The sequence below is a fragment of the Narcine bancroftii genome, chromosome 6 (assembly GCF_036971445.1).
Source record: "Narcine bancroftii isolate sNarBan1 chromosome 6, sNarBan1.hap1, whole genome shotgun sequence".
NCBI classification, from domain to species: Eukaryota; Metazoa; Chordata; class Chondrichthyes; order Torpediniformes; family Narcinidae; genus Narcine; species Narcine bancroftii.
The window spans coordinates 130,583,211-130,601,205 of NC_091474.1; the positions used below are offsets into that span (position 1 = coordinate 130,583,211).

At 40.4% G+C, this 17,995-nt stretch overlaps 1 protein-coding gene across 5 annotated transcripts in view; it reads right to left on the minus strand.

The window, feature by feature from the left end:
- Nucleotides 1–7,858: 7,858 nt before the first annotated feature.
- The window catches only part of LOC138736489 (protein eyes shut homolog), a 42,829-nt gene continuing 32,692 nt past the window's right edge, over nucleotides 7,859–17,995 (minus strand). For 4 of the 5 annotated variants that reach the window (XM_069886109.1, XM_069886112.1, XM_069886110.1 and 1 more), the window contains exons 6-7: nucleotides 8,412–9,632; nucleotides 7,859–7,986 (exon numbers count right to left, since the gene is read on the minus strand). In XM_069886109.1, the coding sequence (XP_069742210.1) occupies nucleotides 8,437–9,632 (1,196 nt within the window). In that variant the 3' untranslated portion in view covers nucleotides 7,859–7,986; nucleotides 8,412–8,436. The remainder of the gene's footprint in view (nucleotides 7,987–8,411; nucleotides 9,633–17,995) is intronic. The other variant, XM_069886114.1, reaches the window with a different exon arrangement.

Consider the following 17,995-nt stretch of genomic DNA (forward strand, 5'->3'; position numbering starts at 1 on the left):
ACCATCATGAAGGAACCTCCATCACCTGGTCACAACTCTTCTCACTGCCACCTTCAGACAAAAGATGCAGAATCCTGAAGTCTGGCACTTCTAGATTCAAGAACAATTTTTTAAAAATCAACTATCAACTCACATCCTCTTAAACCTAACCATAGCATTATTTCATAACCACCAAACAATTTATTTTTGCATTAACTGCAACTGTGAATATTTATCCATCCTTTTACATTTACTTCTTTTCTCTCATGTAGTAATTTAATTTATACTAAATGTTTGTTAGTGTATTTTACATACAATAAACAAGGATTTCAGCACTCTACACATTGTACTACTAGAGGGATGGTCAAACTTGCTTAATGTAAAAGCCACATATAAAAAACTTAAGATGTTTGATCATGCCACAAGACAAGAAAAAATATAAATACATATTTTTACTCTGACATGCACATTTTGTAAGAAAAAATTATATAAATATTAAGAAATACATGTACATAATAATATTTATTCATGCACATATGTTTTAAATTGCTAATTTGTATTAGTTTTGTGATGAAATATGGAGATGTTTTGGGAGATAAATTGGTAAAATTAGAGTAGGTTACATACATACACTTTAAAACAGATCTTATTTGAAATACTGAAGAATTCATATTCCGTGACTTTACAGAAACTATGGAGAATGCTATGCATATTTCACAAGTAGGTGCTCATTGAAATGATGTCATGAAATTAATAGGTTATTGTCTTGGAAGAGTCAGGTTTGTCTGTGTTGGACTTGTTTGTAACACTTTTGACATCTCTGAAAAGTGCTCACTCAGAGGTCATTGAGAGGTTTGTTTACCTAAAACAACAGATGGACTCGAAGACTGAGTCCAATTGTTTGCTGGAGAAGGAGGGGGTTTTGGCAAGTGAGAGAGAGAAGGACATGTGGCTGGCAGTTAGAATCTCAGATGGAGAGAGAGAGACACACAGCTGAAACAAGCAGGAGAAGGTTGTTGGAACTGAAACAGAAGTTCCAGAGTGGCAGATGGCTGGAAGTGCTATCTGTCTGATGTTTCTCTTGCAACAAGTGGAACAGAAAGGAACTCTGTGGTAGCCTGAAGAAAGAGGTTATCATCTGGAGAACCCTGATGGGGCAGGTTTCATCAGCAAGACATTGAGTTGACTAATGGTGGTACCTCAGTTGTGGAAATCCTGGAACAACACATCTCTCTTTACAAGAACCTTCCTGAGCAGTAAACGTTTACCTTTTGAGCACTAAAGCCTGGTGAACTTTATACATGTTAAATTCTGTGCACAGTATAAGAATTGCCTGCAACCAGAGAACTTGGAAGAATAAGAAGTGAGATTGAACTGTGAACTAAAGAACTTTTCTTACATTTACACACACATTACATACACGTGCACTTAGAATTGGAAAGGGGTTAAGTTGGGTTAGTTAATAGTGATAAGTTAAAAGTTTGATTCAGTTTTCATGTTTAAAGATAATTAAAAGCAACTTTTGTTTCAGTAACCATTTGTCGTGGTGAATATCTATTGCTGCTGGGATTTGGGGTCCTTTGGGCTCGTAACAGTTTCAATAATCAAAATGTACACATACCATATATACTCATGTAATAGTCAAATTTTGTGGACCAAATTTTAGGGTAAAATTTAGGTAGTTGACTATTACATCCATACTACTTTTGACAGGGGTAAGTACCTGCATCATTCGGGGTGTCAGGAGCTCGGATGGGCCAGTGGCTGGGACCGGGTGGTAAGTTTCAGGAGCTCAGATGGGTGGGTGGGCAGCCAAGGGTTAGGCAAGAAACCATGGTCAGGCGCTGATATAGAAGGGCAGCCAGGGCCTAGGCAAGAGTTTGCAGCCAGGAGTGTCTGTGGATGTGGCATTCAGAGATCCAGATGGTGGATGGCTGGGGCCTGGGTGAGATACAGTGGTTGGGGCGTCAGGAGCTCAGATGGATGGATGGCTGGGGCCAAAATTAGGGGCAGGTAGACTTTTACATAGTGTTGACTATTTTTGCCATATGTCCCACTTTAATTTTTCAAAAAATTGTACGCCCCACCATTAGCAGAAAAAAGTTATCTATTCTAAAGAAGTTTTAATTAAATCATTTACTGCAAGTGTATTTCAATGCAATTAAGGTCAGGAATACACTGGAACACATTTTGTATTCAACAACTATTTCAATATGTCAACCATCTCAAACACAAATTCAACAATTGTCGTCATTTCAGTGGGAACCTTGCCCCTGTTGTTGGCTACAGATTTTATTTGATTTAAGGGATTAATTTTGTTAGTTTCAACCTTGCATCTACACTTTTTGTCATTTCCAATCAGTTTCTCTTAGCTTGTAGCAAATCACTAACAGTACTGAAGCCACATTCTACCAAATAAGATGATGGAAAATGAATCAACAGTTCCTTTGCTAAAGTAGTCGAGTTTGGGTATTTCTTTTCGGTCTCGTTAGACAGCCTGGTTTCTTTCACTTTGAACAGAGTTTTCACAGATTCATCAAGTTGCAACTCCGATAACTCCTCTTGATATTGCACTGGAACTTCAGGCAAGTCCACCAGCAATGGCTGAGTTAACCAAGAGGGAAAATCCAGAGCCTTTAAATCACAAAATCTATCATTGAAGTCGGTAACCAACATTTTCAAATGGTCAACAATGACGTTTTAGCAGCATTAGTTACCTCACACTTATTCAATCAACAGAATTGACTGAAATTTCTTGCAGAAATATTCCTTTGGCATAATTCTAGAAGTGTCATGAATCCAAATATCTTTGCTTTTGCATCAACGAACATCATATTTGCTACTTGGAGTTGCTTGTTCAGTGTACTTAGTTTCTTAAAAATGTCCATCAAGTAATTCACATAAGCCTTGCCATCTGTTGTTAGCAAGAACTTCTTTCAGGTTTGTCCTTCAAAAACTCGCTGAGGAGATCAAACAGTTCCATAACCATTTGACAACCACCTTACTTCAGTGTGAGGCAATAATCTCACATGTTCTGCATTTTTATTGATACAAAACTGCTTCAACACATTCACATTTGGCATTAGCTTTGATGGCATTGATATACTTGATCACAGAATGTAGTATCTCGTGAAGGATAGGGGAAACTTTCTTGGCAACCAAGTTTTCTTGGTGGATAACACAATGCACAACCAACATGTTCGGATTTTCATCCTTCATTTATTTTAAACCTCCTGGGTTTTTTTTCACCTGTCATAGCAGGTGCCCTATCTGCAGCACAAGATACAATGTTTCCTTTTGGTATTTCATTTTCATCCAAATAGTTTTTGAGCTTGCTGTAGATATCAACTGCAGTAGTGGTTGTTTCTCATGATTCACAAAACAACATCTCTTCTTGAAACTCTTCCTGATCAATATATCTCACGTACGCCAATAACAGAGCTTTCTATCCCGTACAGTAGATTCATTCAGTTGTATTGAGAACTTTCGTGATTTCAACTTCTCAATAAGCTGTTTTTCAATATATTGACCCATGTCATCTATTCTGTTCCAGACAGTACTATTACTCAATGGCATTGCTCGGACATCTTTGTCGTCCTTTTGCAGAACTGTTTTGTAAAACAATGATACTGTGGGTTTACTCAGTTCCTCCCCAATCGTATGATACTTCCTATGTTTTACTATCAGTAGAGAAATTTCATAGCTTCAAGGTACGATTCTGGGCTGCAGTTTGTGGAGTGAATAATGAAGTGATTTTTGATTTATTTTCAAACTTTTTCTTTCAGTGATTTAAAAAATTTCAATTTCAAATTTACAAGGTTGAGGATGTTTTAACCCTCAAATGAGCTTCAAGATGGCCCGCTTTCATTGATTCATTTGTCAAAGTCTATTGGCATAATAGGCAAAACGGTGCATGTTCATCATGTATAGCAGGAATAAACCCAAACTTCAAGAACTACACTGAATATCGATGAACCGTTTGCTTGCTGGGTCTGCTCATTTTGAATATACAACAGGGCGAGCTCCCTGAAACAGATTAATCAATATTTTATGAAAAATGTAATGAAAGTAATGATCGAATCAAAGGAAGAATACTGACCTGAAAAAAAACATGAAAAAAAAACACTAGCGCGGTTTCTCCGCTAGCCTCATGCTTTACTTTCTGGGATCCCTATTTTTTCCCTATTTTGGCGACCCTTCGGCTGGTGCCAGGCGTGGAACATCCTCCACCCCGCCCCCCCCCCACCGCATCAGTACACTAGTGCACAAATATACATGTGGTAGGTTTCACTCACTACTGAACTGAAAAAGTAAAGGGGTATAGACAAGGATATGATTGTTGAGATAATTTGGAATCCTCGTCACTAATGAGATAATTTGGAATGGATGATAATAAGACCGGTCAGAAAAATATAATTATAATGTTAACCAAGGATAACAACAGTTAAAATAAGAGGAACAACAGAGAAACATCGGAAGAGCAAAAACACATTATGAAAATAAAAATAAAGTGATTTTACTTGGAAGTTACCACAATTATGTTCTACTGTCAGTGTTGCCAAGTCACATCTTTCACACCAACATAACGAGTTTATTTTTTCAAACCAACTTTTTAATTATTTCCCAAAATATTCCTACACCCCACTAAAATATTCTTCAGCCCCACACCCCGCCAAAATATTCCCACCCCCCACCTTGAGAATCTACGTGGTAAATGTACTATACGCACCCAATATTTTCAATTGCAAGCCATGCCCCACTAAAACTACCAATGTGAGCACTTGCTCGTACAATTCCTGTTCTCAGCGAACATATTTGTACTAGTCGCACATTATATGTCAAAGAGCTCCATGTGGCTCGTGAACCACGGTTAGCCCACCCCAATAAACTATCATTTCATCTCAATCAGGAACTTTGGAGAAATATTGTGATGGGGATGTGAACTGCACTTTGAGGGTGGGGGAGAATAGCGTATTATAAATTCTCTGTACTAGTTGTTCTATTGAACAAAATATACTGACATCCGGTTTTACAAAAGTAGTGATATTTAGAAGGAATTTGCAATTATGGCACTCGAAGACCTGCAACTCCAACAACCCAGGTTCAATCCTGAATTCTGTTTCAGTCTGTGTGGAGTTTGCATCTTCTCCTTCTGATTCCATAGGTTTCATCTGGGTGCTCTAGTTTCCTTCCATGTTCGAAGCGTACTGGGGGTGAAGGTTAATTGGGTGTAAATTGGGCAGCATGGACTGGTGGTTCGAAATGGCCTGTTGCTGTGCTGTATGTCTAAATTTTTTTAAATCGCAAAGATTAGTAGGGGATTGATTGCTTTAATTGCCCCTGGTGTTTGGGTGAGTGGCACAATCTGGAGGGACAGACACTAAAGCACAGTAGAGGCCCTCGATGTTGTGCTAACCCATATATTCCTTTAAAAAAAAAGTACTAAACCTTCCCTACCCCATAATTCTCTATTTTTCTTTCATCCATGTGTTTGTCTAACAGTCTCTTAAATGCCCCCAATGTTCCAGGCATCCACAACTCTCTGTGTTTCCTTCCTTTCACGTTGTACACATGTCCTCTGGTGTTTGCTGAACCTGCCCTGGGAAACAGGTGCTGACTGTCCACCCTAAATATACCTCTCATAATCTTGTAGACCTTTATCAAGTCTCCTCTCATCCTTCTACACTCCAAAGAGAAAAGTCCCAGCTCTATTAACTTTGCCTCATAAGACTTGTTTCCCAATTCAGACAATGTCCTGGTAATCTCCTCAGAACCCTCTCCATAGCTTTCACATCCTTCCTATAATGAGGTGACCAGAACTGAACACAATACTCTAATTATGGTATCACCAGAGATTTGTAGAGTTGTATCATGACCTCTCTACTCCTGAACTTCATCCCACTATTAATGAATCCCAGCATCCCATTGACCTTCTTAACTATCTTATCAACCTAGTGCAGCAACCTTGAGGGATGTATAGCTTTGAACCCCAAGGCCCCTCTGTTCATCCACACTCTTAAGTAACCAACCATTAACCCTGTACTCAGCCTTCTGGTTTGTCCTTCCAAAATGCATCACCTCACACTTATCCGGATTGAAATCCATCTGCCACTTTTCTGCCCAACTCTGCATCCTGTCTATATCCTCATAACCTTCAACAACCTTCAGCTCCATCCACAACTCCTCCAACCTTCGTGTCATCCCACAAACTTACTGACCCATCCTTCCACCTCTTCATGCAGGTCATTTATAAAAATCACAAAGAGCAGGGGTTCCAGAACAGATCCCTGCGGCACTCCACTAGTCACTGACCTCCAGGCAGAATACTTGCCTTCCACTACTACTCTCTGTTTTCTTCCTACAAGCCAATTTTTTTATCCACACAGCCAAGGTTCCATGGATCCCATGACTTTCTGGATGAGTCTCTCGTGGGGAACCTTGTCAAATGCCTTGCTAAATTCAAGTAGACCACATCAGTAACTACGTGGACACTGATGGGAGTGTAGCGAAAATAGAATAGGAGCAGGAGTTGGCCTGCTCTGCCGTTTACTAAGATGACTGATCTGGCCGTGGACGGCTCTGTCTGCCTTTTCCCCATAATCATCATTGCTAAAATATACTTTTGGTGTTTTAAATACATTTAACGTGCTGCCTTCTCGGCAGAAGAGAGTAGTCAATTCCACAGATTAAATTCTCTCTGGGAAAAGCAGTTCTTTCTCATCTCTGTCTTAAAAGGACTCTCCAAATCTTGGGTTTTAAGATGGAAGCAGGAGGCTTCCAGTTTTCATTTTAAACTTCCTTCTGTAATTGTATATATGAAATAAAATGGGCTCAGTACAGGACTACAGTCTTGGTGGCCTTCAGGACTGTTTCCATGTTGGATGTCTACTTATTTAGAGTAACTGCCCAACAATGACAAAAAAATTGGTCCTGTGAAATAATGGCTTGATTAAATAAGGCCACCTGTTTCAGATAAATGCATAATTCCTAGATGAATCACAGTTCCCTGCTGAGATCAATGGCTATGCACCAAACTATCATTCCAGTGTCAATTTCCTTCTAAAAATTTATTCAACAGATCGATGTTATTTTTTTCACTCATCTATGAATCATGCAGTAAGTAATTGTTCAGAAGCTTGAGGTTTTACCATGCACAGTGTGTGTTATTATTGGTGAGGGGACAGCCCTTAAATCATTTTGAAACTTAAAATTAACATGAGAATGGTTGTTTTTAAAATAGTGGAGGCTCCGGCCTTCAAAAAAAATACTGAAAAAAAAACAAGTTTATCGTTCCATTTTCACTTAACTTACACTGAAGATTTTGCTTACTTTTGGTGTATTTTTGAGCTGCTGATCACGAAAATCACCTTAAAGGTTTCATATCAAATACCTTTTTCTTAGACATAACCTAGTTATGTGATCTCCAATCATATTTTGTCTACTAGTACATTATCCATAAATCAAACTTTCGGTCATTCCAAGGATGCCTGGGCATACACTCAGTACAGGTGCTATGTGAATGTCTTAGGCCTGAGCATGCATGGAAGACATTTAAAATTTTATTGAGAATTTTCTTGGCAGCTACAGAGCTCCAAACTACATCCAGCTGATTGACAACATGCCTCTTGCATGCAAAACCATGTCATTGAAAATCAATGCATCCACACTTGGACTTCTCTGCTGATCTTGATGCAGTCAGTGATAAACATGGTGAAAGGTTTGTGACCATGAAAAAGAGGTGGAATCCATCAATGCTAGCCATCTATTGTTGGACACTGACATGAGAGACTTCAGATGCTAAGTACAAACGAAAATCAGCGGCAAAACATTTTTAGGCCAGTTGAACTAACTGTTGGCATCATTATGCGATTAAATGTGCTAAATTCAATAAAAGTTAATTTAATGTTTCTCCAATTTCCTACGTGATGTAGCAAATCTGAAATTATCTTTGAGTTCAACTTGAAGTTGTCTTTCCTCATCCCCAATTTTTTTTTCCAGGAAGCAAACCTTTTGAAAAAAAATTGACTTGTGTTATTAACTTATATCACAAATATAATTACAGAAATATATATTGGAATCAAATTGCTGAAGCAAGGTTAACTTTAATCAAAAGATTCACACAGCTTAAAGCAGGACTTTTGACAGATAAAATTAAATAATATATTTTAAATAAGTACTATAAACAAACTGTTTAAAGTTGTTTTCTGCACTTAAAATGTCTAATTAGCCAGCACATCATATTAGGCAACTTAAATAAAAGAAACAGCATGGTCTCTGAGCACAGGGAAAATCAGCTGGTTATTTAAAATTGAACTAAACTTAAAATATTATTCTACAAATAATCTTATTAAAAGGGTTGAAATTTGGTAAGTATTTTCATTGTAAATCATTTTCAATTGTAAACTATTGTACAAGCTTGTTGAATTTAATACCTCACAATGCTATTGTTGCGATCCACTATTCATTGCCGTTTAAGATATTGTATCCTTCCATGTAATGAGAAAATAGGACTTGTGTTGGGTCATTAAATATAAAAACATCCTTAATTTGGCCCACTAATCCTTGAGTAAAGAGTCCAGCTGTGACTCTCCTCACTTTCCTGGAGGGCTCAAACCCACCAAAGTAGCAAACTCCCGCATAATTCAAAGCAATGTATCTTCTCCGAGGATCCAAGTCTTGGTAAAGTATCCTCTTATTGTTGAGCATTACACTGATGATGGTCTGGTTTTGTTGGATGGACACAGAGTGCCATGTATCACAACAGACTGATGAGTTCCTGAAGGTAAATGGCAGTGTAATTCTTTCCCCCAGGTTTACTCCGATCTTGAGGCTTCCATTGGAGATACCAACAGTCAGATAATCATTATCTTCATCCTCTGCTTTTCCCATCCATAAGATTAGACCTTCCTTCATGGCAGTGGTGAAGTTGAGAGAGATGGAGGTAAAGCAAAGATCTCTCTTCATGTAAAATGGGTCTCTGTACTTTGCGTAAGAGTTGCCAGAAAACTTTGCGATTGTAAGCACAATTTTGTTCTCACAATGGACCCCTGCCCACCCTAAGGCACAGGCACAGCTGTACGTTGTAGAGGAGAGGTTGGGAATACAGCAAGAGCCATGTTTGCATGGATTGTTGAGGCAGTTCACAGGTATCTCACAATTGGTGCCAACCCACAAAGGTGGGCAGGTACAGGAGAAATTACCCACCGAGTTCAAACTGCAGATCCCCTTGTTTTCACATGTTTTGTAACCACAAGCTGTTCCATCACAGTCCCCAACGTTGCTTCCATCTTTGGCCCCCTTCTCAGTTAATTTGAGTTCAAAGTCATTTACCACTACTTCCCTGACACAACCATCAAAGCCCACAGGCTCGTGCTCCACTGCCATTGCATTGATCTCATTTAAGTGGGGCACCCCACCCACAAAGATGGGAGTTTTTGCATCCAGTGAAGTCATGCCTGCACTGGAGGATCTGGTCATATTGGATCTGTTCAGTGCCAGGTATCCTTGGTTTCCAGTCCGTCCAGCCTCTATAAATTGCCATGTTTTTCCCGTCAAATCCACTTTCCTGGTTGACTGGATGACCACTGTAGCATCCCCTAAATTATAACGAAGCTGCACAAAGCTATGCGCCAATCCAATGCTCAAGAAGTCTCCTGTAAGTTCACAAAGAAGATAAAATGACAAATGAATGAGTCCTTTTGTAAAACAAAAATACAGTACACTTTTTTAACACATCAGTATCTACACTGTAATGGTCCACAGTACCAAGGAAGTGCTGGTACTGAGGTCAGAGGTACAAGCCCCACTCGGGAGATCTGAGCCCATCTACCAATGTACTTTTGCATGGATACTGCATTTCTTTTTGAAAGTTTTATTTTTCAATTTTTCCAAAAACAGTATCACATCTGAAAAAAAACAATTCTTTTTAACATATTTACACTTTATTTTAGTATAATTCACTTCTCAGATACAAACACTTTATCAGCTTACTTTATAATTTCCTTCCCTCCCCCAAAACTTTGAAAATTAATCAACTAAAGCAATTAAAGTAATAAACAGAAAAAAAAGGTAAAAAGAAAAGAAAACTTCAGTTTCCCTCCAGTCTCTCTAATCGACTTCCACTCCTTGAGGTGCTTCACTGCTGTTGTCTTTATGTATTTTATTATCTTTTTCAAACCGTTGGCTGTTTTTATAGTTGTGCACCAAAGTGCTCGAGATAAGGTTGCCATATTTTGGTAAAAGTATCATACTTATTTCTTAAATTATATGTTATTTTCTCCACGGGCTGCAGTTGTGCATCTCCGTGGTCCATCGAGTGACTTCCAGGTGATTGTAATGCAATTTTTACTACTGACATGGCAATATTTACAAATTTAGTTAATGTTCTGCCCACATTCTCTAGGTTTCCCATTAGGATGGATGCTGCATTGATCGGAAATGCCGTCTTTTTGATTGGACACTAAACTGACGTCCCATCAACCCTCCCTCTCAGATCCCAATGCTGTTCTTCCAATAGTAGTCGCGGTCTCCTTGTCCTTACAGCTAACAATTATTGCTCACCCAACATCACAAATCCTACCATTGACACTGAGATCTTGCTGAGCACATTTTGGCAGCTGTGATTTGTGAGCAGGAAAAGCACAAGATAGGGTAACACTTCCAAAGTACTTCATGGATTATAAAGCAGTTTGGAATGTGCTAAACTGGTATAATGGGGTATACCGAAGGAAGAACTTCCTTGCAGAAGCAACTCAGTGAAAATGCTGATATCAGCTTCAGCAATGTATCAATCATTCTTTACCTAACCAATGTCATGGGACACTCTCCCCCTCCTTATTGAGTAAAGTGCTCTTTGGGTTGAGTCTCTGTATCTACAAGTGAAGGATGGTCTCAATTTCTATTAAAAGCGACTGGTCCCGGTTCCCTCTCCCCATCACTCTGTGTTTGTTCCATTGTTTCTGGAATAAAATGTCGAGAGGCTACACTTGTCTTTCATCTTCTCCCTTGCTTCTACTCGACCCACCAGCAATTAACCAAGTTTCCACTTTACTACAATAAGACTATAGAGCTGATAGTATAATGCACCGTATCCTTCAGTACCATCCCACAACGCAAACCCAAGGGATTACACACAAATTGCTGGAGGAACTCAGCGGATCAGGTGGCATCCAAAGAAAATGAAGGACTGTCGAGGTTTTGGGCAGAAAGCTGTTCATCAGGAATGGTTTACTGATGAAGGGCTTTTGGCTCAAAACATCAACTGCACATTGTTTTCCTGGATGCAGCCTGGCCCATGAGTCCCTCCAGCACTTTATGCTCCAGTTTTCCAGCATCTTCAAGACAACTTGCTTACCAAGGTCAAGGACTTGATGCCTAAGATACATTGGACTGAAACATTCCATAAACTGCCAGGAATGAACTTCAAGGAGGAGATACTGTTCTTGGGTTGTGCACAGCAACAAACTCTTGTTCAATGTTGAGAATAAATTTTAATCTCCAGAGAAGGTGTGATATGGAAGATGTGTTGGAATTGTTAATTCAGAAGTTATGGAGGTCATTTATGACTCACTATCTTGCTTTATAATTTCATTCCAATGTAATTAAATTGCCTGATGTATCTTTTTCACATTCTTTCTATTTACTTTTTTCTAATCTCATTTTTACTTTATTGCTAATCATATATAACATCTGGCAACGTGGTTAGGCAAGGGGCTAAAGCTTTTCTCCTTTACTATTATCTTTTTTTTGTGCTTTGAGAAGTTTTTTTTCTAAAAAAGATGTATAATCACTTGGAATATGAATTATGGATCTGATTTACAATTCAGTATTTGTCATACTGAATGCTTTATTAAGTTTGAGTAACTACCCATATCATCTTATTGAATTCTACCCTTTTTTGTATGTTCTTCATTAAAATTGATAAAAATATTTTAAAAAGGAAATGTTAGTAAGATTTATTGGGTAAGTGAAGTCCTTCTTGTGTGAGAAAGGGTCCTGTACAAGTGGATACAGCTATAAAGTTAGGGCCTGCCATTCAAGAGAGTTAATCAGGGCATAGTCCATCTCACAAAGGCCAGTAGAGCTTCTGCTGCCAAAACCCATAGTTTCAGGTCGTCCATTGACTCCTTCCAGGCCAATAGATTTATGTTGGGTTCAGAAAGCACAGCATGGGGTTGGGGGGGGGGATCAGACCAGTCATCAATGGGCTTGATTTTGGAGGACCTTGGAACAATGGGAGAGAGAATGATTGCTTAGAATAATGGATGGGGTGGGAATTAAGTGGGTTGCTTTGACCTGGATGGCATCAAGCTTCTTGAGTGGTGTTAGAGCTGTTCTCAGGCAAGTGATGAGCACTCTTTCTCCTAACTTCTAGATGGCCTTAGAGTGTCATGAAGTGTTGTGAGGTGTTGAAACTCTCTCTTGTTGTAGCTGGCCATTTTTATGCCACAAATTTTACTTGCCACATCCAGGCATTCCTGAACAAAGTCTTTATCTTCCTGCAAGCAGGCATGAACTGCTTCATTTTCTGAGTAATATTCATGGAATTGAGCATCACACAGTCACCAGTGAATATCCCCACTTCTGACCTTATGAAGGCCTTTCCCTTGATGCTCAATGACTTGACATTGAGGGCTCTCACTATTGCCTCACCTCTAGAATTCAGTTCTTTGGACTCAGGCTTGAGGAATCTGGGGTAAGTGGTCTGGGTATCAGAGAATAGGTTATTGGAAAATAAGTATCATTTTACAGCACCTTCTCTCACTCTGTTGATAAATGAGAGCAGCCTCACTGGATAGTGAGGCAGATTGGGTTTGTGTGAATCGGGCATACCTGGGCAATTTTCCTATTAGGTGGATACCAATGTTGCAACTGTACTGGAAACAGAACATGTGTTCCTGCAACTTGCAACATGCTCCAGGCTGATCTTCCATCGGAATACCATATTCCCACTCTCTCCCCAATTCTCCTTGATATCCTTTGTATCTAGATATCTGTCTGTCTCCTCCTTGAATATATTTGGTGGTTTGACAACCACAGCCTCGGTGGCAGAGAGTTTGGCACACAAGCGAAGATAGAACCACAGAACAATAGAACAAACCAGCACATGAAGTAGGCCCTAGGGCCATCTAATCTGTTCTGAACTATTTATTCTGCCTAGGACTACTGACCTGACCAGGACCATAGCCCTCCATATCCCTCCCATCCATGTGACTATCCAATCTTCTTGTGATCAAAAACAAACTCACACCCACCACTACAGCAACACCAACAGCCTGAATACGCCTAAGATTTTCTGATTTCAGAAGCTAAGAAGGCTCAGGCCTGGTCAGAACTTGGAGGGGAGACTGCCTAGGAACACCAGGTGCTGTAGGTTTCTGTAAGGGGCACTGTCAAAGTGGAAACTCTCTGTCTGCCTTACGGTAGATAAAAGTTAAAGAATTTCTTGTAAAATTGCTTTATAAATGTGACAGTGATTGAACCATTACCTTTCACTTCTGCTGGCAGCTCATTCCACACTCAGAGTGAAGAAGTTCCCCCATGTTCTCCTTAAACATTTCACCTTTTAGGTTTAACCCATGTCCTTTAGCTCTTGTCTCACCTCAGAAGAAAAAGCCTGTTTGTATTTACCCTCTCTATCCCCTCAATCTTGTTTACCTCCATTTCTTCTATGCTCCAGGGAATAAAGTCCTAACCTATTTAATCTTTCCCTATAACTCGGCTCTCAAGCACTCTTTCAATATTTGACATAAATTGTTTACTGTCATGTACACTAAGGTACAGTAGAAAGCTTTACTTTGTGTGCTCTCCAGGCAAGTCAACCCATGCTTAAGTACATCAGGGAATGCAGTAATAAAAGAACAGTGCAGAGTAGTCAAAGAGTGTGGGTCATAGTGTTACTAGGACAAAGTGTAGGATATGGAGAATGGAATGGCTAAACTCTGCAGGGGCATCACATTTCTCTGGATATCAGCCGTAACTATCTTCTCCTGGGTCAGTGTCTCTGGTTTCTGGACTACTCAGCAAGTCTAATCAGCCCTGTCAGGACATTCCCCTCACTTCCTATCTGTGTTTTTGAAATATCAGTCTCTCTGAGACTTGCTTGTCTACTTTACCTTCCCCATCCAACTTCCTGCTGTCATCGTAGAAAGAGTAAAACTTGACCCTACTTGTCCTAAAGCAGATTAAATGTAATTCTGTGTAATATTACATCTGTTTTTATTACATGACAATAAAAGGATCTTGAATCTTAGAAACATCTCATCCCTCACCATTTAGGGCCACAAACAAACCTTGAGGAAGAACTTTACATGCACATTTTCTGACTTAATCCACTGCATTTGGTGTACACCGTGTGGCCTCTTACATTGGTGACACCTTACATAGATTGGGTGATCGCTTTGGCAACACTGGATCCAAACCTGAACTTCCTGCCAATCATTTTAACTCCCCCAACCATTCTCAGACAGACAGGTCTGTTCTCAGCCTCATCCATCGTCAAGATGAGACTAAATGTCACTTGAGGGAAAACACATTATATTCCTCTTGGACAAACTTAACAGAATGCACACTGATTTTTCAGACTTTAACTATCTCCAACCCCTATCTGGTTCCACCATTTCCATCTCTTCTTCACCTACTCCTGTACATCCCCACTTTAACAACCCCAGCCCCTCCAAGTACTCTCTCTCCCTCTACCCATCTCTCCACCTCTCACAACCTCTGTTCAATACCTCTGGGCCCTCCCCCTGCTCATTTCTCCCTTTACACATGTAATTCACCTTTTTTAAATCTTAGTATCAATATAGGGTCCCAACCTGAAAGGCTGAGTCCCTCCAGCAGCTCATTGTTTGCAGTCTGGTCTTTCTATATTTCAGTCAGGTCTCTGTCCTAAATTCAATCTAATATCTCGTCATTCAAAAAGCATGGCTAGATGCACAGCTAGTTCTATAAGACCATAAGAGATAGGAGCAGAATTGGATCAGTCAGCTCTCCCACTCCGGGGCACAGGTCCTTCTGCTGGGAGGTTCATCTTGTCACCATTTGCTGCATCACATGAGCAGCGTCTGTGATGGTGGGGATCACAGGCAGAATCCTAGAGTATCATCCACTCAGGATTTCTCAACCTACTTCAGGCACTTTGACCCTGGCATCATTGGAGTCTCAATCTCATGTATGCCATTGATGGCCTCCTACTTTTCAGGACCAGATGTTCCCAATCTGCTAGTTGTTGGATTGGCTAACTCTGTCCATTGGCAGTTGTTTATTTTTGCTTTTTGGCACACACACAGTGTAGCATTGCAGCCTCACTCAGCAAGTACCCCTCTGTTTTTGGTACAGTTGGTGTCGCTCACAGCCCGCCCTTCTGAACTAAGATAAACTTCCTTCTGAACTAAGGTAGACCGCCTTCTAAATCAAGTAAAGTGCCTGGCTTGACAGTGATGGTAGAGAGAGGAACATATTGGCTATGAGGTTACAAGCAGTGGATCTGTAAACTTCTACTGCTGCCGCTGGTCTGAGATGCCTCATAGACGCCAGTTCTATTGTGAGAATATCCCATTGAGCACAATGTAGTGCCCTTGATGTCAAGATGGGGCTTTTCCTCTTCAAGGATTGTGGGGTGGTCGCTCATCCATCCTGTTGGGACAGTCATGCCTCACACAATAGATCAGCAAAGCAAGGTCCTTTGTGTGGGTTCAATTTACCACAGTCCCAGTCAAGACTCAAGCAAGATAGATCTATGTGGTTACTACCCTCTTGAAGATGGACACCGAAGTCCCCACGCAGAGTACATTGCTACTCTCAATTTTCTTCAGTGCTGTTTACGATGGAGGTACAACTGATACATCAGTAGTAATCAGGAGAAGGATTCTGCCCTGATGCCATAGGACCTCATTGGGTGAGGAGTCAACATTGCAGACTCCCAGCCCTTCCTGCTGAAGAGGCAGGACCACTCAGGGATTGTGATGGAGGAGAATCTGCCATGTGGTATGTAAGGTATGATTCCTTGAAACTGACAAGAACTGGCGGTTGTTTGATTAATCCATGGGATAACTCTCCCCATTCAGGCACTAGTCCCCAGAAGGAAGGAGCTTGAGTGGTTGAGACATCAAACAACCTGTCCACGCTAACCACACTGTCTGCCCAAGCGAGTTCCATTTGGCTGTATTTGGCCCATATCCCTAAACCTCCCCTAACCATGCAGTTGTCTAAATGTACTTTAAATGTTACAATTTTACCCACTTCCACCAATTCCTTTAGCTGTTCGTTCCACATACACCCACCCTCTGCATGAAAAAGATCCCCTCAAATGTTCCCTTATCACCTTAAATCCATGCCCTCTAGTTTCAGACTCCCATGCTCTGCTATGAGTTTGCAGTCACGACAGCAGGCTTGTCCATCCGAATTAGTGCAATGCCTGGTGGTGTGTCTGGACATGTCAATGCTATGCATAAACCATGGGCATAAGCATGGCTCCTTTAGAAACCTGGCCGTCAGTGTCTCCCTATTTTGCTCCCCAAGCTGGTTCGATTCACAGTACTTGTTCAGCGGGAAGTCTTGATACTCTTTGTGGTTTAAAGAATAATTGTTGATATCACCAAAACAGACAGAGAACCAATGAACAAGCCTTCGTTCTCTGCACACCCTAAAGCAGCAAACACACCAAGGAAATGCAAGTTCAAAATGAAAGACATTTATAACTCGTGACATTTAAAGCTTCTGATCCACCACCTTTCAGATATAATTAGCAATGCATTCCGTGCTCAGTAAACAGCTCAATGTTGAAAGGGCCACAGTATTTTTAAACCATAATATTGACATGCAGAAAACTCCCCAGAGCGCAGTGCAATCTCAGAGTCAACCTTAAAAGGCTTGTTTTTAAAACTAGGACTCTGTGTAGACATCTTTACTCGATGAAAACTGCAAGCTCTTTGTGCATGGAAGCGAATAAAGATTTGCACTGTAGCTTTCCTTCTCTTGGCACTTTAGTTTTGAAGAGAACTGCCTCATTCTGTACACAGGGTTCATCTCTGATATTTAAATTTAAATTTTAAATGTACTGCATGGTAACAGACCATTTCAGCCCACGAGTCCATGGCACCCAACTTACACCCCCCCATTAACCTACACCCCGGGTACATTTTGAATGGTGGGAGGAAACCAGAAGCCACGCAGACACGGAGAGGACGAACAAACTCCTTACAGACAGCGCGGGACTCAAAGCCCGGTCCCAATCACTGGCGCTGTAATGGCGTTGCGCTAACCGCTACGCAAACCATGTCATCTTTAAACCTTATCTTCATAATGAATTGCCTAAATTGCAAGCCGGATTCTTTTCAAAGTTCCGTGCAATGTTAATGAATATTCTTAAATGTGCGGATGTTATTTCTCTAACCTCTGGCACTGAGATTTTCAGAGTCTGCCTCAGAGTTTGCCTCAATCCTCAATGCCCTCCATTGCTGGTTGAGCTTTAAGCTCTGCAGCTTACAATACAAACTTATTCATCTTGCAGCTTTGAAGATAAACCATTTTCTTTCCTTTTTCTGACAATTCTATATGATGCTTGCTGTCCAATTTTGTTTCACGATGCTCAATTGAAACACCATTTCAAATAACAGGTGCAGCATAAATGGAAAGTATCCTTGTGGTCATTTGCACAGGGTGCAAGAAGATCTAGACTCGGGTGTCTCTGATTTTTCTTCTTGAATATGAACATAGTGCTCACAGTTCAAAGGCTGGGTTTAATTTGGGAGTGGAGTGTGGATAATGGGTGAATTCATGAAAAGGAATGAACAAGAGAAATCTGAAGCACCATTCACACTTCACTAGGCATGTTCACAATCAAATGATAGATCGTACACATAACATGTCATCAAAATGTCTCATTTCTTTCCCGACTGGGTCCATGGATTCCGAATCCCCCTTTTTACACAGACATTGATTAGGCGCTGTGACTGCCTCTTCTGCCGGCTTAATGCAAGATGAACAAGCAGGGGATGTTGCAGTTTTTTTCATA